The 24,773-nt window shown below is 40.9% G+C and overlaps 1 protein-coding gene across 2 annotated transcripts in view; it reads right to left on the bottom strand.

Annotated features, from left to right (window-relative positions):
• The window catches only part of LOC116333160 (RNA-binding protein with multiple splicing), a 40,243-nt gene that overhangs the window by 3,402 nt on the left and 12,068 nt on the right, over window positions 1-24,773 (bottom strand). Inside the window, exons 2-7 of one of the 2 annotated variants that reach the window (XM_031756332.2) lie at window positions 20,856-20,933; window positions 20,092-20,130; window positions 17,530-17,592; window positions 14,220-14,370; window positions 11,185-11,312; window positions 7,365-7,428 (exon numbers count right to left, since the gene is read on the bottom strand). In XM_031756332.2, the coding sequence (XP_031612192.1) occupies window positions 7,366-7,428; window positions 11,185-11,312; window positions 14,220-14,370; window positions 17,530-17,592; window positions 20,092-20,130; window positions 20,856-20,933 (522 nt within the window). In that variant the 3' untranslated portion in view covers window position 7,365. Of the gene's footprint in view, window positions 1-7,358; window positions 7,429-11,184; window positions 11,313-14,219; window positions 14,371-17,529; window positions 17,593-20,091; window positions 20,131-20,855; window positions 20,934-24,773 lie in introns of both variants that reach the window. The other variant, XM_031756331.2, reaches the window with a different exon arrangement.

Here is a 24,773-nt window from a genome sequence, read left to right on the forward strand (position 1 = left end):
TCATTTCTGACAGTAAAGGGACCCATGCCCAGGAACAAGATCCATTCTTTCCGATTGCCTGTAAAGGCAACACATTATTACAGAGCACGTATCAAAAGACCCCTGGATCCAGAGCGATAATTAAGCTGATTGTACAGTGTGGTGCAAAAGTCTTGAGCCCCCCATAATTTCTCTATATTTTACGTCTGAGGAACCAGACTTTCTAGTCATTTTTAAAGTGGTCTTGTGCAATAGTTCTCCAAGCTTTCTGAAAGTATTTCAAAGTTTTTCTTTGAACACCGGCTGCTGTTTCACTCGTTTAGTCCAGTTCTTGTACCTGACCACTTCTTTTATTTGCATAGCCATTTAACACTGACCTATCAAACATAGAAAAGGCACAAAAATCCAGGGACGAACTAGAGTTTTGTCTACATAACTTGTTCTTGTTTCTTTAAATAAATCTACAAAAATGTCAAAGATAATAATTTTGAAGGGTATAAGATAGTTATTTCTTCATTACAGGAATAGGAAATAGGATATAGGAAACAGAACAAAAGGTAGCCGACGTCTAAAGAAGAGGTTTGAATGTTCTTCAAGAAGCCTGGAGAACTACTTAAATTTAAAAAAGCTTTTCTAAGATAGTTCAGACTGTGTTGAAGAATAAAAGTGGTCATACCAATTATTGAATTTCAATAATTTTTGAATTTTTTTCCTTACATACTGTATTTCCATGTATTTTTGCACATATTTGCGCAAATTTCTGTGCCTGTTTTCAATTATCCTGGCAAAATATAAAGAAGTGAGGGGTGACTCAAGACTTGTATACGTATATCAGTCTGAAAGATTGATTTTAAAGAAATACAGAGATATGCGCTGGTTCAGACATAGTAAAGGAAATCTTGCCTATGTTATACTTCTATAGTCACTTCTGTGTAACATCCTTTCTGGCTGGTTTTCCTGTGTTGACGCTAAAGTAACAACACCAAAATAACCCCCCACTGCTCTACACATTAAGACAGGGATTTATGCCGGCATGTGTGCACATGAAAGGTTTAATGCTGTGTCATAACCTGGCACTTTTGTGGAAATGTATCTTAGGCAATGTTGTGGAGTAACACGACAGTGATATAAGCAGCAGTGTAACTAATTTCTTTGTTACAGGGGAAAAATCAATAGCAGCTGAAAAAAGTAGCGTATCTTGTTTTTTTAAAATCCGTAGATCAAAAGAGACGAAACCAAGCAGCAGAAGACATCGTAAGTCAAGACTTGAGCCATATTATACAGGAGTTTTGTCAGGACGTATATTACACAGTTTTATTTGTGAACTAATTTTGTAATATCAGTCCATTCAAACTAAAAGTCTTTTGAGCTCAAAGTTTAGCACTGTCACAGGATGTCTGCCTGACAGCCATATCTTCCACAAACCCCCAACCTCCACACTTCAAAGAGAAAGGTCAACCATGCAAGCTCCCACACCAGATGGATCACCAAAAATAGGAATTTGAGTTTGGGGGGACTCGGTGGAACAATAAACAATTACTAAACCAAATATGACCTTAAAAGAAAGAGGAGCTGGATAGACTGTTGCGGGGAAAGAAGAGAGGTGGGGTAGGAAGTGTTCCCTGTTCAGAGAACAGTGCGTTTTTGAAGGGGGATGGCTGGCCTAGCTAATGCCCCATTGCGTGTTCAATCAGGGATGAGGCAATCGATGCGTTATACAGCCGCTTGGCTAAACTGATGCGACGCATACTTCCAGAGCACCCTATTTGTTCTGGCTGAGACACCAAGGTTAAAGATTGGGTTGATCATTGAACATGTCTGTGCGGATTAGGGAAAGGTTTAGTGATTTGTCGGCTTAATGTGTTACATCCAATAACTTGGCCCGGGCGCATGATGTGAGATAAGTAAACAAGCAGTTCTGAGTGTGGGAGGTGACTCGGTTTCTCGTGAATGTGTGGGTTGTTTCCTTGTTTTTTCAAAAATTTTCAACCAGGTTTCGTGTAGTAAATGTTCCTGCCTGTGTTATCACTGATCACTGACACGGTGCTGCAAATGAAGAAGAGAGGACTGTTTTGTTCCTTCCTTTTTATGTCTGGAAAATTTCTTTGTCTTTGTAAACCTTGGGTTTCAGATGGAAAAAAAACCTCTAAAAAATGTCCCTCGCTTTTCGTATCTACCCTTAAATGAATCAAAAAGCAAAAAATAAATCTACAGTTTACAAAATGAACTCAGGCTTGATGTCAGTTTTTGTGAAAAAATGATGAAAAAACAACAGCAACAACAAAAAACAGTAAAATATATCTAATATCGAGTTAAAACTTCAAACACACCCATGTGGTCCTTTAAGATCTCTACCTGCGCAGCGTGGCCATGAAAAAGATCGCCGTCTGAAACCCCTTTAATCCGGGGAAAAGCCTTTAGGCCCTGGCTGTGTTTCTCACATACCAGCAATAACTGCTGGAGCTGGGTGGTGATGAATGCAGCTGCTGACATGTATCCAGCTCCTACAAGCTGGTGCCACAGTGCAGCTACACTGTACTATACACTGTGTGTGTTTGTGTGTGTGCGTGTGTGCATCTGTCAGCAGGGGGTGGAAGAATAAAGTCCCACTTCCTTATTAGAAAGGGCCCCAGCTGGCCCTCAGCTCTCCTCCAGTGGGAGTTAGTGCAACATTGTGCAGGAACCATTGGTTTTGTCAGGCTATTGGCCAAAAAAGCTCCTGAAGGCAGGCAGCCAGGCTGCATACACACACACATTTGTCTCTTTCAGGGTCACACACAGGCATGCATGATAGGGGTTTTACACCCCCCTACACTCCCTCACCATGTCTTGTCAGATGGAAAATCCGGATTACCTTTCCCTCCAGTTCACCGGGCATTAATGTCCACTATTAGGTTGTCTTTGGAACCTAAGACCAGAGCACGAATGTCAAATATAGTTCAGGTTCACAAACAGCCAGACGACTGACCAGACAAAGCCTCCTGGGGGAATCACAAGAACAAAAACTTAAAGCGTCTAATAAAAACCAGTAGCTGCTTAAACTTGTATGAGGTGCTGTAAATAAAGTTTTTTTTTAAACAGCACTTTCCTAGAGAGGCAGGAAGCCAGGTGATTAGGACAACTCATTACCAGTCACGGCTGAATGCTACCTCACTTCCAGCTGTTCACACATCCACATTCAGGCCTGCAGTTACGCTTCCTAAGTCGCATACTCAGACAGTGAGTGGTCTCCATTCGTTGACAAGCAGCAACCAACCACAGGCCTCTCTGAACCGCAGAGCTGTGGATTTTTGTGAGCGTGCATCGCTCAAGTTTACCCAGTTAGCTTTAGCAACAAATTCACAAATGTTGTCCTTTCTGCTGTTTTTTTAAAGACAATATCAGACAGATTGCACAATAGTGGTGCAACACAGACGCCTTCTTTCCCTAACCTCTGTTCAAGTTTATTCTTGTAGTCATGCAACTAAAAATATTTCACAAGTATTCTGCCCAGCAGATTACATTGCACAAATCAGTTATACCCTCATCACAGCCAGCTTTCAGTACAAGTCGACTGCATTTATTTGAAATGCAACGAAGGCCTAAAGACACATGGACTTGTATGGATTAACTGTTTGTTTGCTAAGATGCAAAATGTCAGGGGCAGCCTTCAGTAGTAAGGTTAACTCAACAAGGCAGACACTGAGCAACATAAGTGTCATTCAGTTGGCAACACGGTTACTGGGGAGATGTGTTTTAGAGCATCAGTAATATCCCTGCAGCTCTACTATGAACACAAGTAGCACATGTGTAACATAAGCTACTCTTAATAGATTTATTTATGAGACTGATATTGTCCACTGCAAAATCATCTCTTCTATCATTTTAATTAATACTGTAGCTTGCATTATGCTGCAATACACATGCATATAATATATATTCTTGCTTCCCCACCTATCACATGGTTTAGGATTGTGTTTAGGAAAGCAACATGTCATTCTAGAAACCAGATTGAGGGTCGAGGGAAAGAAACCTTCAGAGGTCCCACGTAAAAATTTGTGTTTAGTGATTCTGGGAAGATGTTAAAGTGTTTATTTAGAAGCAATCAGGCAATACTGTAAGCAATATAACTGGAGTGAAAGAAACAACAACAAATCCCCTTAAAGCCGAGGCAAGTAAATCAAAAAAGTATCAGCGTGAATAGATGCGAGCAAACGTGAGCGGTCTTCTGTAATGTTGATGAACCGAAGCTTTTCTTTTGTTTGCATATCGTTGTGTGTGCTTGTCTGTCTGAAGCTTTATGTTTGAACATGTAGTAATGCTGCACGCTGCATAATTTGTGTGCTCCTGCATCAGTCACCTGTAATTATAACAATATTCTGACTGGATGTCTCGGCTGCACTTTGCCCTCCACCGTGAGCCGGATGTGGGGTCGTTGTTGTTTCACTCAAGGCCTAATATCCACTGGGGGAGCCTGACCAGCCAAACGACTTCCTTCTGGTTTGATAGAGAAGTAATTATTTCCTCCAAGCCCCTCCCTCCTTCCTCTTTTGTACACCCCACCCACCCCCCACCCACCGCAGGCAGAGAAGAAGTCATAGAAACGTCCAAATTACTCAAATAGCTCGTTTTCCTCACACAGCATGTTTACATGTCAAGAAACGGACATGTAAGCTATGATGTAGGCTTAGAAGGAGGTGATGGAGGAGTAGCACCAATCAACAGCTTGATGAATGTTAGGCTCCACACTAGCACCTCCACCACCACCCACCCACTCCCTGCTGACTCCCTGTGGGGTTGGGGCAACATGTTTCTTCCTGTCCTGAGACTGAAGGGAGGGTACTGGTGACAGTGCGACTGGCGCCACACACACACGCACACACACACAGAGTCAGAGCCAACAGAGATACACAGACTAGCAGGGGATTTGTTTTGCTTTGTGGTTTTGTTTTTCTGCAAGCACAACAGCGTTCAGTTTGTCTGAACCCCCGAGCAAAGAGCACGTGCTGCATTGCTCATGCGTGGTTATAGCTGACTCATGTACTTATCAAAGCACTTATTAGAAGCCAACGGCCCTGTGTACCGTCTGCCGCTCCACTAAAATTAAGTCATCTGTAATTTATTTGAAATAAAGATCCCACGCTAATCAGTTTTTAATAAAGATTCATAAAAACGGCCCTTCCAGCAGTGCCCAGGTACCTCAGCGGTTCTGGGTGAATATTTCGCATTTACGACCTTTTGGATCACGTCCTCCGTCTCCCTCGGCCCCATCTTTTTTATGTTTCTCCACTGTGCACTTTGTCAGAATGCAGAAATGCCAAAAACAGGGTTTTAAATTAAAAAATGTATTTCATCCTGCCAGGGTTTGACAAAATGACAAACAGCACCTAATATCTGTGCTATATAACTAACAACATTACACAACAATATTCTGTGTTTATTATAGCAATGCAAGAGCGGGTGCATAATAATAAACTTTCCCACACACACAAGTATAATAAATATCAGCCGTCTTTCCGCTAGGCAGGTCTAATTTCCTCTGATCCTCCATAGAAAAACTGTAATCATATCTTAGAACTATTTCACTGCAGAAACCTGATGCTTGTCCTGAAATTGTAAAAAAAATTGATCCTCATTAACTAAGGATGAAACACAACTGTGTGCAATGGACTTCAGATCCAGTTCCCTTCGAAATGGCTGCTTCAAAGACAGAGATCAGTTCTATTCAACTCAATTCAGTGTTATTTATATAGTGCCAAATCACAATAGTTGCCTTAAGGTGCTTTATATTTTAAGGTAAAGATCCTAGTGATACAGAGAAAACAGAGAACTCCAACAATCATACGACCCCCTATGAACAAGCCCTTTGGCGACAGTGGGAAGGAAAAACTCCCTTTTAACAGGAAGAAGCTCCCAGCAGAACCAGGCTCAGGGAGGTGCAGCCATCTGCAGGGACCAGCTGGGGATGAAGGGAGGAAGAAAGGACAAAGACATGCTGTGGAAGAGAGCCAGAGATTAATATTAACTATTAATTAAATGCAGAGTGCTGCTTAAACACATAAAGTGAAAAAAGGTGAGTGATGAAACACTTCCAGCAGCCTATTGCATCATAACTAAGGATTCAGTTCTAGCCCTAACTATACACTTTATTAAAAAATAAAGTTTTAAGGTTAATTTTAAAAGTAGAGATGTCTGTCTCCTGAATCCATACTGGGAGCTGGTTCCACAGGAGCCTGACAACTGTTGGCTTTGTCTCCCATTGTACTCTAAATACTATCTAGGATACTAGGATACCTTGCCCTGTTTCCCTCCCTTCACCCCAAACCGGTCGCTGCAGATGGCCGCCCCTCCCTGAGCCTAGTTCTGCTCAGGATTTCTTCCTGCTAAAAGAGAGTTTTTCATCTCCACTGTCACCAAAGCGCTTCCTCATAGGGGATGTCTGATTGTTGGGGTTTCCTTTATATTATTGTAGGGGCTTTACTTTAAAGTTTTAAAGGATTCACGTGTCAACACATATTAAGCTTTTCACTTATCTTTTCTCGAGCTTTATTCCCTCTGTGAATGGATAACTTTGAAACAGCAGGGGAACAATAGCTTAGCAGCTTTGGTAGAGACAATTTGAGCACTCGACTTTACTTTTCAAATTAATGGTTTAAATCTTGTAAATTTTCTTCTGAACTTTGGCTGGAGTAGAGCTGATGTAAAAAGCAGCACAGAACAGAAATAGCCAGGTTAAATGTCTCAAAACTGTAGTCAAGTAGTGAAAGAACTGAGTGACTTTCCCTGTAACTGTGTTGCCTTTCAAAGCAGCTAGCATTAGCATTTTAGTCATATTTGCAAAGCTCTTCTCGGTCTGATTTATTAAACGTTGGCATTGCCACTCATTGTATATTCTGTTTGACTTGCTGCTTTTGATGCCTGAGATCAACCATAACATCAATGGGAAAAGTCGACCCTCTGTACCTTGTGACCAGAGTGGGGAAAATAATGGAGTTCCCCTTTAGATCGCACCTTTCATCTCCTATGATCACATGTGAGGTGTGTGGTTTCATCAAACCACAGGCTTTACTTGTGTTAGCGATTAGTATGTCTGTTTTTTGAAGTCAACTAGAGGAAACATGACTAATTAGCTGGTTAGTTTGGCAGTTAGCTGGATGGAGGTTTTGTGAGGTTTGAGGGCCAAAAGAGGTAAACACGTGTGAAGTAACACCCCGTGATATTCCTGACATGTGTTTAAGATAACTCTACTCCTGTTTATGCAAAGTGTCATAACATTTACAAAAGAGGTTTCACACCAGAGTATGTACACTTCTTTGACGCAGCAGGGCAGTGAACTATGTGTACGCACGAGTGTGTGTGTGTGTGTGTTTGTGTGTGTGCATGTGTGTGTTGTTACTCACACATACTTCAGCAGAACTGCCTGGACTTCCATCCCTGAGGAGTTCCATCTGCAGGCGGGAGCCAACGAATCTAAACACACATAATCACATATTAACATAAAACTGTGGAGCCTAAAAGGTGAGCTCATGTTAACAGAAAGTAGATTGACCATCTTGCAACATCACACGGCAACGATCACTTTGCACGTGTCAGAATGTGTGCGTCGAAGGCGGCTCAGTCGTGGCCACAGAGGAGACTGCGATCATAATATTTAGAATTATACAAATAGAGATAGTCTCAAAAGTGACATCTGCAGGGAAGAGGCAGCGGGTCAGTCGGTGTGGGGTCACTGGGGTTAGAAATGGATGATGGGAAGTCAACTGGCCTGACATGAATATACGACTCGATGTGCGCTATCTCAGGTACGTAGGTGCACACAAAAAAGATGCATTTAAATGAGTATTCGCAGTCTCTGTCACTCTCGCAAGCCAAATAACTAATAATGTTAAAAATAATGTAAAACACTTAAAAATTAAAAAAAAAAAAAATCAGGTAATTATTAGTTATTATTAATCTCTGGGGCTCTTTTGTCCTGTCACAGCAGATGTCTTCCCCTCTTTGAGCCTGGTTCTGCCGAAGGATTCTTCCTGTTAAAAGGGAGTTTTTCCTTCCCACTGTTGCCAAGTGCTTGCTCAAAGGGAGTCAGCTGATTGCTGGCGTTTTCTCTGCATTATTGTATTTACAATATAAAGTGCCTTGGGGTGACTGTTGTTGTGATTTGGCACTATATAAATAGAACTGAATTGAATTGAATAAAAAAAGCGATGCAGCTAAAAGTGGCTAATGCTGCCAGTTAGGAGCAGAAGCTACACTGCTGTAGCTCAAGATCAGTCTCAGTGAATGTGTGTGAAGTTTTTTTGTACTTTTGTTTGATGCCTCAGTTTTAAAATTGTTTGAACTCAGAGTATCTGTGTTTAAAAAGTATTACAATGGCTCGTTCTTACTCATAGTATCCTAATCATTGTTGTTTTCGTCTAGCGTCTTTACTGTTATTGTTATTGATTATCTCCACTCATTACACTCATATTTCAGCTTTAATTTACTTGCAATTAAAAAATTAAATTAATTGACATAAGTAGTTTTATTTATTTATTTTCAAAACCTCATTAAACATCACAATAATAAGATTAAAGAGAATTCTCTTGGTTAGATGTGATTTCTGATAGCCACATATTGTGTTTCCTTTAACAGAGGCAGGGTAAGCCAGCAGAATTAGCAGTCTGGTGGTTTGCATGTACAGAGTAGTCTGAGAGATGATGTCCCAGCCTGAATTATTGCCTCACTTCGCCACTGAGTCTGACGTCCTCAGGGCGGGACCTCTTCCATTAATTTAATACACTTTGGCTTCATTCCTACTACTCTGTTAGTGAGCAGAACACGTAGTATGATGCTCTAAAGGAGGACAACCTCAGCCAGAACATCCACAGTAAAACACTGACACTGTGTTCTTCCACTCAGTCGTCAGATCTCTTCCACTATATTGTACAAACGTGATTAACTTCATGACATTTGATTTGGGTCTTTGGAAAAAAGTGGAGGACATATAGAATTTTTTCCCATTACATTTCTCTGTTTTAAAATCAAGCAGTAGCTAGCTACTTGCATTAGCCAGCGGTAACATTAAGGCAACCATGAAGGACTAGCATAGGGAATAGATTTGGACTGGAGTGACTGGATCCCGCTGGGCAAAGGATAGAGAGCTCTGCAGTGATGGCACAGCTTTAGCCCTCATTGCTTAAACGGTTTGGAATAAACTGACTCACTAAAATCAAAAACATCTTTCTTGTCATAATTATTATTTTTCCAGTTTTCCCGTATCTGCAGTAGTGATTATGGTATCACTAATGTGCACACGTTTGACCACTCTAAACATCAGTAACTATGAAAACATGGCAATATGTAGGCTGGTAATTAGTTAACTAATTATTTTGGTGTATTATTATTGTGGGCTTCACAGAAATACACACTGCTGTCTGTCCCTCTGGTCCATTTAAAGGGCCAGTTCCTTCAAAATGACCAAAGCTGGCAGGCTTCAAATAATAGATACATCATTCCCAACCAGAGCACAGACACTGTTTTTAAGAACTCTTGCAAGGCACTGTTTTACTGCTTCACCACGAGAAAATGGAAATATACTAAATATTATAACATAACATGAATTGATTTTCTAGTCTGTCCTCGTTTTTTCAGTTATCAGCCGCCACTGGTGTGAATATACTCGATGCATGTGGAAAAATGCCAGCTAGGCAGATTCTTGCATTCATTTCAAATGCTGACATCATCTGAGCTTCAGCAAGTGTTTTTGCCCAGAGGCCTTTATACTTAAATAACCTTAGTATCTATATTATAAGTGGAAATGCTCAATTTTCCCTCGAGCAGAGAAAAGCAACACCACATGACTGTATAACACTTTGAGTTTGAAACACTGCAAAGTGAGCAGTGAGAGCTTGCATTCAAAAACAGTACATACTGTATGCGTGGCATTAAGACTGCATGAGGGCCTGCCTGCATCAAACGGTCTTCATGAGAAGAATTTCAAGAGATCGATAATGAACTTTAACATGAACTCACAGCAGAGCTGCGCAGATTAGAAGACCTCAATAAACTGGATCATGGTTGGTTGGAAAAGAAGGATTTGCTGTAATTAATGAGGTAGATGACGGTAAAATGATCCAAACCCTTTGTACAGCTGCAGTTTTTAGCTGTGCAGATTAAGCAGCTACAAGATCTGAAAACTGTGTCCTGCGATGCCATTTTTAACATTATCTTGGTGTTGAATTCTTTATTTTATACTACCTGGTGGTGCTATGGTTATCACTGTCATCTCATTGCAAGAAGGTGTCTGATTTGAAACCAGCTGTGACTTCTCAGTGTGAAGTTTGCATGTACTCTCTGTGTGGGGGTCGTACCACAGTCCAAAGACATACACAGTGGGTTAACTGGTGAGTCTAAATGATATGTGGATATGAGGTCCTCAAAGTGTCTAAAAAATGTCCTGTATGAATGCATGGATACATTCAGGCTTTTAGTCCAAAAGAGAACAAATCAGTTTCAGTTTGAGGAATTTATTTTTTACTGATTTAAAAAAGTATCATTTGGAATTTGTGGAAGAGTTATTTTTCTGCTTGGACCTCCTAAAACTCAGCCCAACCCACAGGCTCCATTATATGACATGCAGTTTGAGAGTGAGGTGAACAGTTAAGTTTACTTCGATTTCTGGAAGGTGCTGGGATCGGGTAACAGCTCCGCTGAGAAGGGTTGGTGAAAATGGACTGACAATTCAATTATTTATAAACTCACTAATTTCAGCACCAATGTAACAATTAAATTATACCAAAATTCTGCCTTCACTGCGCTACTGGCGCAGCAGATGAACATGACTCATCAGTATTTCAGAGGCGATAGTTTAAACATAAAAGCAGCTTTTAATATGTTTGCACTTGAAAATGTTCCAATAAAAGTCAACATGAAAACCTGCAGCCAAAGAAAATGTGTATTTAGATGCTTTTATAGAGAAGCAGCTTGTTTACACTGATGAAACTGAGTGATGCTGGGTATATATTTCGTTGTCTATAAGGAAAATAAGCCCCCAGCCCAAAAAATACATTGACCTGGAATCATTACACGTTTGATTTAAACATGACTGTGTTTAGCAGTGACAATGGGTGGTGTGTGCTCTGAGGTGCATCTGTGGGATGAAGCAGAGAGTGATAACAGGGCTGACGGCAGCAGGTGGGCTAGGTGACTGAGGCGGCGGTGGCGGTGGGGGAGGGGAGGTGGGTTTACCTGAGCGTGGAGCGAGGAGGGGTAGGTGAAAGCGGGTGGAAGGGCCGGCGACAGCTCCGCCGGGTACAGCGGGTATGAGGCCCACACGTCTGGGCTGCTGGGATAGAGAGCAGGCACTGTGAGCTCATCTGTGGAAAGAAGAAGAGGAGGAGTGGAGTGAGGAGAGTGGCAAGTGGATGGGTGGGGTGGCTAGAGAGACAGGGTGGAGGTGGCGGTGATGGTGGTGATTGTGAAGGTGCTCGCTGGGGGAATGTCAATTGTCTGAAGTCGCTTCCTCTTGTTTAAACCAGAGACTGGGAGACAGACAGAGACACTCAGAAAAAGGGTTTTTTTACAGGCAGGAGTAAAACTTCCAAGTTTTTTAAAACCTTATTTTGGAACAAATTTAAGTAGTTAGATTAACGAGATGATTCTATGCATAAAGATTGTAAGTCCTGACAATCACTGAAATTTGAGTTCATTTAGATAAGTTTTAAAATAGCTACGCAAATAAAACTAGCCCAAATGCTGTTCTACACAACTGACCTACACAGCAGCTACTTTTATGTAATATGGTTGGTAAATACTGTTGTTACAATAACGGAAACTGAAATCACATTACATATATCTAAAATATTGTATCATAGTTCCACCTTCCAAATAACTATGTGGAGCTGTTAAAGGCTACATTAAGCTTTAAAGTTTAAGGATCATTCAGGTATTGAATAACCTCAAAATACATGAGAATAATAGTTTCCTTTTTTGTTCATGATCTAATTATGATGAGGTGGTCGGGCTTTTCGCAAAATGATTTTATTTTCTCTTTTTGATTAATACCTCCTGAAGAAACACAGGTGTTACTACTCACTGTAATTAAGGCTGCATACATAAACAGAACAATGCCCTCATTACTGACATTAGTAACATCTGTGTTTATTTCATGTCAATACAGCCGAGAAAGATTTATTTTCTAATCTTGCAGCTTGCAACTATTGTCATGAGACAGAGACTGTCTACATAACTTTGAGTGTTTTAGTGGTTTGCTTCAGGCTGGAGTAAGAATGATCCATTCATTTTTCTGTAATAGAAACAATGTTTTTCTCCTCAAAGCTAACGTTAGCTTTGAGGGAAGCTAAAAGCTAACAGCAATTAGCTGTTAGCTTTACTACCTACATGTCTAACCCAGCATTGCTTAAAATGCTCAAGGCTATCAAAGGCAGCTAGAAAACCCAATACTATCAGCCACCACTAAACTTCATATACACGTTCCTACAAGTGAGTGTTTCCATATTATAGCAACAAGATAGTCTGGTTCCAGTGATGGAAAACACGCTGTTAAGACGCTTGAGGCAAGAGGATCATTTACATCAGTTAAGGGGTTGCTCATCTCTGAAATATAGTTATGTTTTAGACATAACTATGATCTAAATGATCATCTTAACTCAAGCATCATGAACAAGTAATTAGCTAGGAAAGCTAACAGCTAATACATATGGCATTTATTAGCTATAGCTAATTGCTACAGCTAATATTAGCTGTTCATAATAAATACAGTATTTATTTGCTATAGCTAGTTGCTATAGCTTTTTGCTGAACTTGATGACGTTTCTGCTCTATCATCCCTAGCCAACAGTACCTATGAAAGCCTTGCTTAACTTACAACATTATTGTGAACGTAGCCTTAGGTTACACTGTTTGATTATGAAATTTTAACCCTGAGATTTTTAGCCTTAGTATTTAGAAAAATGTCTTTACTATAAATCATCATACAAATATTTAAAATCCCTTTTACAGAACCAGTATGGTCGAAAGATGTTTCTTTTAACCAATGCAGTAAACTAACATTAGCTTCATTAGCTATTTATAGATAGCTGGACCTGTCATCACTTTAGCCAGGAAAACTGATGCCCATCAGCCACTGATGTTATTATCTAGTCGCTTCTGAAATGCAGGACCTTTAGTTTCACAAATTAAAAATTTCAAGGGGAAATTTTATCAATTCAAAATGCACATGTATTATGCAAAAACCTTGACAGTATCTGAGAACGGTCATTCACACTACATGATTAGATTTCATACTTTAGGAGAGGTTGAGAGGAAACAATGTCAGACATCATGATTTACTCGCTAAGTCAAGTGCAAAGTGACTGTGAAAAACGAGCATCGGTGCATGAGTTAGGAGACGGTGCTGAGTCGTACAGAGTGGGTGAACATTTAAAAATGCAGGAAAAAAAACACAGCAGCTCATTGGATAATTAGCAGATAATCTCGAGGAGCATTCCCTGTGCTCTCCATGTCTCCTGGTAACCATTTATCCAAGCATGATCACAAAGATGGCTGGTTTAAACATCTCTTATCAGGAAATGACAGCAATTTCTCTCCTAGTGATTACGTCACGGTTTCATTAATCGTTTCCTTCCATTTTCCTCCGGGGCCTCATGTACACACCCTTTCCCCAGCTATAAAAAAATAAAACGATCTAAGATAAAAGCAACTTGGTCATACAGGAAGAATGTACTACCACAGCTGGCCTATGTTTAACTATCAATAGCTGATTCTTTCAAAATCCTTAACTCTTGGAAAAATATTTAACCACAAGAAAAAAGAAAAAAAAGGTGGAAAGTTGCATTAGCAAATTATATACACACGTTGTACTTGAAGACCTTGAGTCCAAGTTATTAGAGTAAACGGTTAAAGCTGAAACATGCTCTGTTAATGAATCACTAGTCTAACATCATCAGTTAACACATCACAACGACAAACAGCATTACAAGCCCGCACAAAATTAACGTTTCACAGAGGGACAGATACGTAAATGTTTAATTTAGGGGCAAACAAAACAGCATTCAATGAAAGAGACCTGCAGCAGACTCAACAGTCTCTTTTTCATGCACAGTTACAACAACAGCACAAAAAAGCACCTCGATTACAAAAAATATCCTAAAAGGAAACAGCTGTCCAGTCCAGTACACCCAGAGGAAGTAGCAATGCAGACGGACAATATGTGAAAGTAAGACAAACTCAGCGACAGGCGGGTAAACAGTCGGCGTACTCACATGGGTCTCTGCTTATGAACTGTGGCCCGGGGCTCTGCTGAGAAGGTGGGGGGTTGGGAGTGCCAACCAGCTTGTTTTTGGCCATCTTGGTGTTGGCCTTGGCGAACTCCAGCCGCAGAGTCTGGGGAATCTCTGGGTCAAATCGTACCCCCTGAGATTAATGAGACAGATATGTTAGCGCAAATATTGTTTAGTGGAAAGCTTTTAGAACAGGTGAGTCAGAACTGAGGGAGCACACTGACAGGGGTAATGCATATGGACAAATCTTTCAAAAGGAAATATGAAGCATTTTAGCCGTGTGATTGTATCCATGTCTTAGCACTGAAAGCAGGTGTCATGAGTCATTAATCCAGCCACGGACCGGTACCGGTCCATGAGTCGTTTGGTACCGGGCCACGAGAGTTGAGGCTCCGGTGTGAAATTTATGGTTTTCAGGGTTTTTATCATTAACTCTGTATCCCTGGGTCTTTTCCTGTGTTGTAGTTGTGTGTCTTATTTTGAAAGAAATATTTACACGTTACCACAGCGACCAGAGAGCATTAAGGGGCAGAGAGGAGGATGTTACTCTCAATGTTGTTGGCACATTTCAGGAGGACGCTGCTAATGAAGTTACACAATTACACAGCGAATTTGCGCTTGTTATTATATTTATAAAATACCACAGTTTTTGTCTTGGTCGTATAATTTTATTCTGTTGTATTTATCCGTGACACCTTAAAGGCTGGTCCGTGAAAATATTGTCAGACATTAAACCGGTCTGTGGCGCAGAAAGGGTTGGGGACCGCTGCATTAATCAAAATCTGAGTTCTGGCATATCTTATGTTCAGGGGTGCTTGAATTATGTTTTAATTATTATATGCAGTTGTGTTGAGGAATAATATTTCCTCAACACAACTGCATATAATCAGATTTATTGTTATGATTAAATCAAGAAAAGTTCATTTCCACAGCTAATATAATGGAATAGTAGACAGGTTGTTGTGGCACAGACAGTAAACTGGGACAATGGATATTTCAGTTCTTGCATTTGGTTTCAACTTATCTTAAATGTCGACCAAATTCCATATTGAAAATGTTTTTTTTCTCACATACTGCTCCCAGTCGAAATATATGCACAGACGAGCTGTTTATAACGTTCTTATCTGTCTTTTGCTTTCCTGGAAGGTTTAGTGAAGTGAAATTAGCACATGATGACGCTTTATGATGTTAAATATGCAACAGCTAATACCTTGGCTTGGCAACCGTGCATTAAAGAGGCTGACCAAATAAATAAGTTTGCTCACCAGTGAAGCGATGATGTTACAAATAATAGGGAGTGACTGACAGACGAGCTGCCCTGTGCCTTTAAGTAGCGACGAAGCAGACTAATTTAGCCCCCAGCACTTATTAGATAATGCGTACAGTTTCCACTGCTGCACTTCCTGTCTTGTTATCTGTTGTTTAGCTTGATCTGGAATTGTCACTTTGTCCACTTTTCATCATCTGAATTTCACAATACAGTTTACTGCTGAAATCTTGGCGTGACGAGAGCGTTTTCATTTGTTTAGCCTTTGAAGCTGGCTTATTCTGAGCGACACATGCAATGGGAAATCAAAACTTGATGACACAAACCTGGCTGGCGCATGATGTCATTTACAACACAAGCAGACAAGCCACAAGGCCCTCGCTCTGTTCCCCACTGAACTGCATTGTAATTTAATACCATGACATCAAATACCCTGACATACGCCAGGCATCACCGCTTAGAGTGAGCCAAACATTTTGGCGAATTCTTGAGATGCCACTGCTCACGACAGGCCAAAGGAAAAAGCTGCCCTGCCATCAGATCTTCATCAAATATCTCCACATATGGGGATTAAAAAAAAACAACAGGAATGTGGCATCGTCAAAGTTGCTACTCATTTACTCCCCTTGGACACATTTTTACCAGGAACTATAAACGCCCTGAAATTAACCTCATTTGATTGCCTGTAAACGATACAGAAAAGCACGAAGGTCAGATCAGCGGAGGAGAAAAGCAGCGGGGAGTGCGAGTTCTCGGCAGCAAACGAGCGAGAAGCAGCGAGGACGGGCTTCTCGGCTCGTCCCTGCAGGCTCGGGCAAAGCAAAGCTGAAACAAGCGAGGGACGACTCTTGTCATGAAGGGGAGGGAATTAACTGGGATTGCCTCGGCTCAGCGCACTCGCGGCTTCTGCCAGTAGAGGCTGCAGAGGTGTAATAAGCTACATGGCTATAATGAGGCCCGAGCACACCTCTGCTTGAAATGTGTTGAATATCTACCTCGAAATGTCTTTTTATAGCACCTTCTCCACGTAGAGCTTTGATTCTGACTGTTGGAGGTAATTCAGTTTTTTGTTTTCGAGACTCACAGCTTGGAGGGAATATAAGAGAGCTACCGTGATAGGAAACAAATCCCCAAATTCTCCCACAGTTTTCTGCGTCTTTCCCATATTTCAATATGCAGATGGATGTTTGCAGAATCTGGCTTATCTCCATATGACCCCCCGGGATGTAGCTTTCCCTGAAAAACAAGAGCAGCGTTGAATTCTCAGCCCCACTGAGCCCTTCTACGGAAACAGTCTCGCTGTTGTCGGCTCATAATAAGATGATAATTTTTATCCTTTCTTCAACTCTCTGCTCTGCCTTTGATGAGCACCAATATCTCGACATCTGAGAAAGTTGACACATCGCTCGTGCTGTCACGGTCCCACTTTAGAGGAGGGCCGTTAAAGTGATCCGCTGCCTTGATAAAGACATCAACAAAAACTTAAGAGGCAATCGGAGGAGGGCGGTGCATGGTGAAGACAAAAACAACAATGGAAAAACAAAGGTGTAGGAGATAGGCGGCGTTCATTACTGTCTGTCTACACTTTGTTTCAAGAGAGCTGAATAAAAACCGCGTGAGAAGATGAGCTCTGTTTTTTATTAGAGTCTGCCTCATCAAGGCTTTCTACTGAGCCACATTCTGAAATACGAGAGATTAAAATTAAACCCTAGATCAATATCTTCTATTTTTATGTGGAAGAACAGCTAATTTTCTTCTGACCTTGCAGGATCCCTCGCAGAGCTTAAAGTAAAAAAAAAAAAGTCTTTATTTACTCAAACAGAAACATTCAGACACACGCTATTTTAGAGCAGCTGTGATATATTTGCCTTCGCTGCTTCACTTTTCTGCTTTTTCCTCGTGTGATAGAAAACGCTTTTCCCCCGTTTTCAAATACATTTGCACTAAAGGCAGTAAAAAAAAAAGATGAGATTTCACGAGAAACACTAGAGCTGAGCTGGAGCACAACGAGGGCATGACACTTACGTTCAAGGCATTCTTAGCAGCCTCCGCCTCTGATCGACTGTCAAAACTGACAAACCCCACTGGCTGGGGAGACAAGGAGACAGAACAAAAGAAAGAAACATGGTTTAAGGCAGAAAACTGAGTCGGCATTTCTGTCTGAGTGACAAAGACATGTTTTTATATATATATATATATATATATTTTTACATCTTAGCATACCCCACCCCCTACCTCTCTGCCTCCCTCTCCCTCGCTCTCTCTCCTGTTTATAAAACCATTGCGACAGAACGGGGAGGGGGAGGCGGAGGGCGATTGGAGGCTGGACGCACTTTCATTGTACAGTTCATCATTCGGCTCCCCTTTGCCCAAATACGGGCAATGCAGGAGCGAGAACAAGCATGTAAGAGTTTAGTGTGAGACAGGCAGAGAAGGGAGTAAAAGCTGAAAAAGGAGAAGAAGATAGAAAGGGAGGGGGGGGGGGGGAAGGAAGGGGAATTTCGAGGGTTAAAGGTGAAAATGAAAGCAAGTGAGGCGACGGGTAGAAAAAGTTGTGTTTTTTCTTAAAGACCTCCTCAAACAGGCCTGTCAGTGCAGCATATTCTCGTTCGCATCTGTTTCACCCACACTTGTTTTATATTCCGGCGACATCGCTTCAAAGCCAGTAGTAAAGGTGAGGAGAAATAAAACAGGAAAAAAAACACACTCTCACAGGGGTGTAGGTGCGGCTGCAGGATTTCTAACTGACTGCAGATACGAACAGAAAATACATATTTTTGTCTTGTATGTGGATGGGGACGTTGGGAGAAGGTGGGGTGGTGGTGGTGGGGGAGAGATTGCAGAAAACTCTAAACATGTTACTCCCATGGGGTCACACTGCTGTGTGTGATCTGGAAAAGCAGTCTAGGGTTATGGGAATTCTGAAGAAGTGCAGTGGAGGAGGAGGAGGAGGAGGATGTGGAGGAAAAAAAAAACCCGAAAAGTAACACAAAAAGAAAAGAAAGACTAAGTGAAGACGTCAGGAGGAAGAAGCATAACAGGAATATAAATAGAAAGGCTCTGAGATCAGGCTTTTGCTATATATGGACATGGCTGGGAGTTCTTGGACTGGAAGAGAGAGACGGAGATCGATTGATTTGCGTGGCCATTGTCATTGCCATTAGCAGGGAGGAGAGCTGCTCCAAACAAACCCTGAGGAAATCGGGGGCAGCACTTTGCCTTAACATAAGCATCAGTTCACATCAGTTCTCTCGCTGAAGATGCCACTTAGGCTGGGGAAACATCGCTCCGAGCCACAGTTTAATCACAAAGGTAAAACAGGTGGTAAATGCCATCATAGTCTAAAAGCCAAATATTCTCCAGGGACTGAAAATTAAGCTAGTGCAGTTCCTCTAGTGACCACTTGAGGCTGCCAACAAAAGCGAGTCAATCCCCATAGACTCTCATGTTAAAATGTCTAACTAAACAGCATTAAATAGCATCTTACAACAAGCTGTTCAGGTCTCGGGGGATAGTTTCCTTCTTCATAACAACTATATCATATATGATGTTTTTAATAATTGATCCGTCTCGTTAGGGTAAGGCTGGAACTCAGGGGAGAGGCGGCTTCGACTGGCAGGTGTCCCAACACAGGTAGCTGCAGCTTGGCTAACTCAAGTGGAACTATCTGACAAATAACACAGCTTGCTGTTAGCAACACTGTATGGACAAAAGTATTGGACCACACCTCTTAATCTTTGAATTCGGGCATTTTCAGGCCCACTGCCACACGTGTATAAAGTCAAGCACAGCACCGTGCAGATGCTTGACTGTGAGAAAATAACTGGCAACAAAACCACCAAACAAGTGAACACAATGCAGCCTAGAGTGAAGAATCTTTAATGCTAAATTAGACTTCAATTACAGATACATACATTAGAATGAGTTTTTCTGAATGCACGCAATAGCAGTGAAACAAAAAGAGAGAGCCTAAAGCTCTTCTTTGTACTTGGTTTCAGGAATAGTTTTAAGGTATTACACTCAGCAAGTTCAACCCAAATCGCCTTAAACCCTTCTAATGAGCATGTCACATCTTTATGAGAAACAGTGTAAAGTGGCAACAAGTAAGCTGACATGAAGCTAAATTGCTCCACTCTGGACGTGGACACCTGCCAGCTGGGCTCATTTTCAGTCCCGCAACCCTGGAGGCAAAACTCAACCATCAGTGCCACTCTTGTCAAAACGCTCACTTTGACACCTCGAAACTCTTTCCCCGTCTCTCTTCCTCGTCCTCACACAGCCCACCAGTCGACTCGCTGTAACTACAAGCACTACATCCGACTGCCAAAGGCAAGTTGGTGCAACACTTTTCCCCTCCTATCATTCTCCCTCCCCCCGGAAACCTTTGTTATTTGTTATTTTCTTTTCTATTAAAGGCACTTCCTGCTAATCCTTCTTTCTCAACAAGCTGAACACACAAAGAGAGAAGAAGAAAAATGCAAAGGTGTCGATGAGCAAGAAGTAATGTGGACAGTAACAGCATGATCAGACCGGCTTCATTCAGGAGTTTCTTTGAACACAACACAAATCCCAGACTTGTTAGCATACCTGTTTAGAAGTGAGCTTTATCAAGGAGCCTTCATAGCCCTGAAAAAAAACAGAAAACAAAATGTCAGCACTATAAATACACATAACAAAGCAAAAATTCAACTTTAGTGGCTAAAAAGCTGCAAAAAAACGCAGACTGCTTACATTTACAAAACTTTTTTGCTAAATTACTCAAAAATGTTGGCATGTTGGGGTCACGGCGGACTAAGCTTGGCAGTTTCACAGGTCACGGAGCTCTTATGAAGACCATATGGACTAGATTGTTGTGTCTTACCTGATTAAGCAAGACTTACTGCTTTCAACACTCGTGATATAAACCATTTACTCAGAGCACATACCATGAACATTGCTTAAGTGAGCGATTAGATGCATTAATCACTTAAACAGCGCTGCTGCTGCTGCTGCTGCACCATTAAGGTGCGTTAGTCTTGGTCGATAGTTCAAAAAGCTTGCAACATCTACATGTATTCACCTGAACTAAACTCTGGGCCTCTGTGTGCTTCCAACAAAGTTGGAGCTTCTGAGGTGAAGCAAACAGCTTTGTTTTTGTTTCGCAGGCATTGAGCCATTTTTCCATGAGACATAAGCTTCCCATGGATCAAGATGTGATTGAACCTCAGCTTTAAGAACACAGACACTTGAACCTCGCGGGAGAGTTTCCATTGCCGTTTATTTCATCACCATTAATGGAGGTCCCATTGACTGCTGGAAAGAAAGCTGCTAAGAATAGCTGCAGGCCATCCATTTAAAACATACAAACATACCTTAAATGGTCTGAAGAGGAGGTAGAGCTCCCGCGGTTTAATATCCAGTGGTAGCCCACTGACAAATAGTGTTCGGACCTGAGGAAGACACGAGAGAAAGAAAGATCATGTATTTTTCATTAACCTCCACCAGTTATAAATAGCTACATTGCCTTTCTGACAATAACAGATGAGGTTAGGAGGAAAAAGGACAATGAGCATGAGTTAAACAGTTACCGAGGCTGGCTTTACACTGAAAGATAAACTTTTTAAATCCAGATACGGGTGTCTTTCAGCTCTGCAAACACACAAAGACACACACTGCGTTCTACAGTAAGTGCATTGTGTTCTCCTGTGTAATCTACAACCTGCTGTGTTTTATGGCAACCCTCCCTCGCAGCTCTAGCCTCTGTTTTACATTTGAACTTTTCAACTTGAAACTTGAGCTGCCATTGCTGGGGAATTATAATGTAAATGTTAGCTACAACAGACTAAATGGAAATGTAATTGTTGTGGTCCACAGCCCATAGTCAGAGAAGGTGCAAAACCCTCAGGGCGCAAAATAAGAATAACTACAAAAATGCTTGCAGGGAAGGACGGGGTTCTTATGTTATTACATGTGATGATGAGGAGGAGGAAATGAACGCAGCATGATCGCTGTAGGTGTGCTGCAGGTAAAACTTTGTGCTCTTTTTAAAACTTTTCATTTCAAGTGTGGAATCTCTAGTGTTTTGGGGTTTTACAAAGTGCATAAACTCCCTAAGTGTCAAACCTTAAATGATAAAAAATAGAGAGGTGACGTCAGAGAAAGAGATACTAGACTTGCTCGAGTGGGGGTGAACTCCCCTGCGCAGAGACTAGCAATAAATCTGCAAATTGATTTGGAAACTAAAGGACTGCACTTTAAAATGTGCGTATTCATTTTTTTGGTTTGTTTGAACAGTGTTACACGAGAAGTTTGATACTGTTGTCATATCTGTATAATATATGTAAAGCAAACCTAAGCAGCAAGTTAGCTTAGCTTAGCATTAAGACTAGAAACACCGAGTACAACCCACTATGTGTTTGTCTGAAGATTAGGTTATTAATACTTCTGAAGCCGCTATATTAATCTTGTTTCTTCTAAATGTTTTGCATGGCTTGAATCTTGTTCAGTTTTTAAGCATGCTAAAACTAGAGATGACACGATACCACTTTTTTATGTCCGATACCGATACCGATATCATAAATTTGGATATCTGCCGATACCGATATGAATCCGATACAGTGTGTTTTTTAATCAATAAAACTGTTTTTTTAATATCTTGCTGCATTTTGTATAAGTTCATCCTCAAGTTTAAATAAACAACAACACTAAAGCTATTCTGTTATACCTGTGTGTAAAAAATACACTGCACCCAAAATATTTCATAGTTCAGCAACACTGATCAATCTAATAAACTTAAACCTGCTCCATCCTCCCTATTCTGGTATTTTAAAGAGTCCTTAGCAGAAATATTAAGCAACCTAACTAATAGGGTTGCAAACTCCCAGCAAAAAAAGAATAGGGAACCACCCCCTACCCTCCACCTGATGATGCTTAATCGATGTAATCAACTTTAATTTGATGCAGGGTGAAAAAAAATGCACAGAATTAAATTATTTTTCAAGAATAATTAAATAGATTCAACATCTTTCTTCAACAGAATTGCAGAGTGCACAGATGGTAACTTCCCAAAGGAAAAAGTACTATAGCTTACTAGGGTATATTAGACTTAACAGTTACTATATACAGTAATGGACTTCTATATATTTTACATCAGATTAAAACTTTGGGTGTAAGATTCAGATAATTATTTATTAAAAGCTAGATATTTTAAATGAGAATAAGAAAGAAAAGTATGTCTTTGTGCCCCCTTTTCCCTGTTAATGCCCTATCGGCCCCCCTGGCTACACTTTGCTAGATCCGCCCCTGCACAGTTACCAGCCGTCAGCTACGTAGAAAAGGATCCTGGTGTAGAAAGTAATATTAAATACATTCTAACAACAGCTTATCAAGCTTAAACGTGCTGCTGTTGTTCCGCCGCTGGTTTCCTCTTACTGGTGCAAAGTGGACCAAAAACAAAGAAGAGAGACAGACTCACGACAGAAAAGCCGATCAGCTGATCATTAAGCAGTTTCATGAAGTAGCGGCAGGAGAGGGAGGGAGAGAGAGAGGCAGTCGCTCCATATATCGGTTGTTAAGCTTAACGTGGGAATGCTTTACAAACATTCAGAGATGAACTTACACACTTGCTTTACTTCTCTCTGGGATAACTTCCTCGGAGATGAAATGCTGGTTTGGTAGCCAGGCTACAGCACACTGCTCCGACATGCTACGGTTATGAGCCGAGTTACTTGGTGTCGCAAGTTTTGTGAGGTTATATTTAATGGATCGGATTACATTTTTAATTTCTCACCGATATCCGATCCAGTAATTTAGGTCAGTATCGGACCGATACCGATACGTAATATCGGATCGGTCCATCTCTAGCTAAAACATACCAACGAGTCCAGTATTGATTTTCTTGCATGCCTTTCACAAGTTAAATGTTTAGCATGATAAGGATTTGCACCTCACAAAGGCCTCAGTCACGCAGGCCTAGAGACAGGTTGGCGATTGCCTAGCATGGTTTGCTCACTGACAGAATATTTAACTTAGCAATACATCATACAGATTTTCTTTCTTTGTCTTTCACTCTCACGCTGTTCAAACAAATCTCACGCTAAATAAAAAGAGGCCTCGTAGGCCCTCCTTCATAAAAAACATCTTTGTGTATAAAAGTTATATGTAACAGGTTTTCTATGCACACAGGACATATTCTGAAAATCTAGTCTCACAGGACAAACTGCTGTTTGGACAAACTGAACACTGGTCAATAAACAACACAGAGAACACAGGAAACACTGTGCCCCTTCAGTTATCATATGAACACACAGAGACATTTGCAAAATCAACAGAAACTCTTCATGTATGTTCAGTTTTACCTCAGTCCAATAATTAAAAACAGTGTCCCGACAGAAACATCTCCACCGCAAGATTCATAAATAATTAATATCATCCTGGTTTGGCAAAACAATAACAGGAATTTACCTTAAGTTAATTAGTCAGGCTCACTATACATATCAATTATCCCTGACATGGAAACAGTATTGATCGAATGGTTGGGTGACAGATGCATTTGTTCCACATTATTGTTCAAAATAATATTTCCAGTGACCCAGAAGGGGTGTAAAAACACCAATCCTTCAGTTATGCAATCGGCGACCTGGCTACCAGATCTAAAAAAAAAAAAAAGGATGTATCCAGCAGTAGTCCTGTAACACACGCACACACATTAACCCCAGCTGCAACAAGGCTATAGGATGCAGATGCTGGGATGCCCCACCGCAGCCCGTGAATGCAGATCCCGTTACACTCTGGAAGCAGCAGAACAGTGAAAATTCTGTTTGTTGCATGTAATTGTAGACACATCTGCCCTTAATGAAGGGTCAGTCCAGGAGATGTTACACAGGTATTTCTAAGAATAAACTCCACTGATCATAACATCTGTCTCCTATTAACAAAACAGCTGTATTTTTGCTTTTAACCTCAATCAAGCTTTACAAAACAACAAGGAAACAAGAGAAAGAACTCCCTATTCTAATAAAATGTTACTAAATTAACTGGATCATACAGGGAATAATGGGTAAAACTGTTTAATTGATTGAATGACATCATCGGCCAATACCGGCCTGTTGTGAATGTACAAGTATAGTAAGTTTTTGATAAAAACCAAATTTTTATCTGTTTATACATATATATATATACATATATATATATGTATATATATACATATATGTATACATGGTGCAAGCATGTAATCTAAGAAAACACATCAATCCTGACTCATACCTGGAACTTTCACCGAATCAAAGATG

Source organism: Oreochromis aureus, linkage group 3 (assembly GCF_013358895.1).
Source record: "Oreochromis aureus strain Israel breed Guangdong linkage group 3, ZZ_aureus, whole genome shotgun sequence".
NCBI classification, from domain to species: Eukaryota; Metazoa; Chordata; class Actinopteri; order Cichliformes; family Cichlidae; genus Oreochromis; species Oreochromis aureus.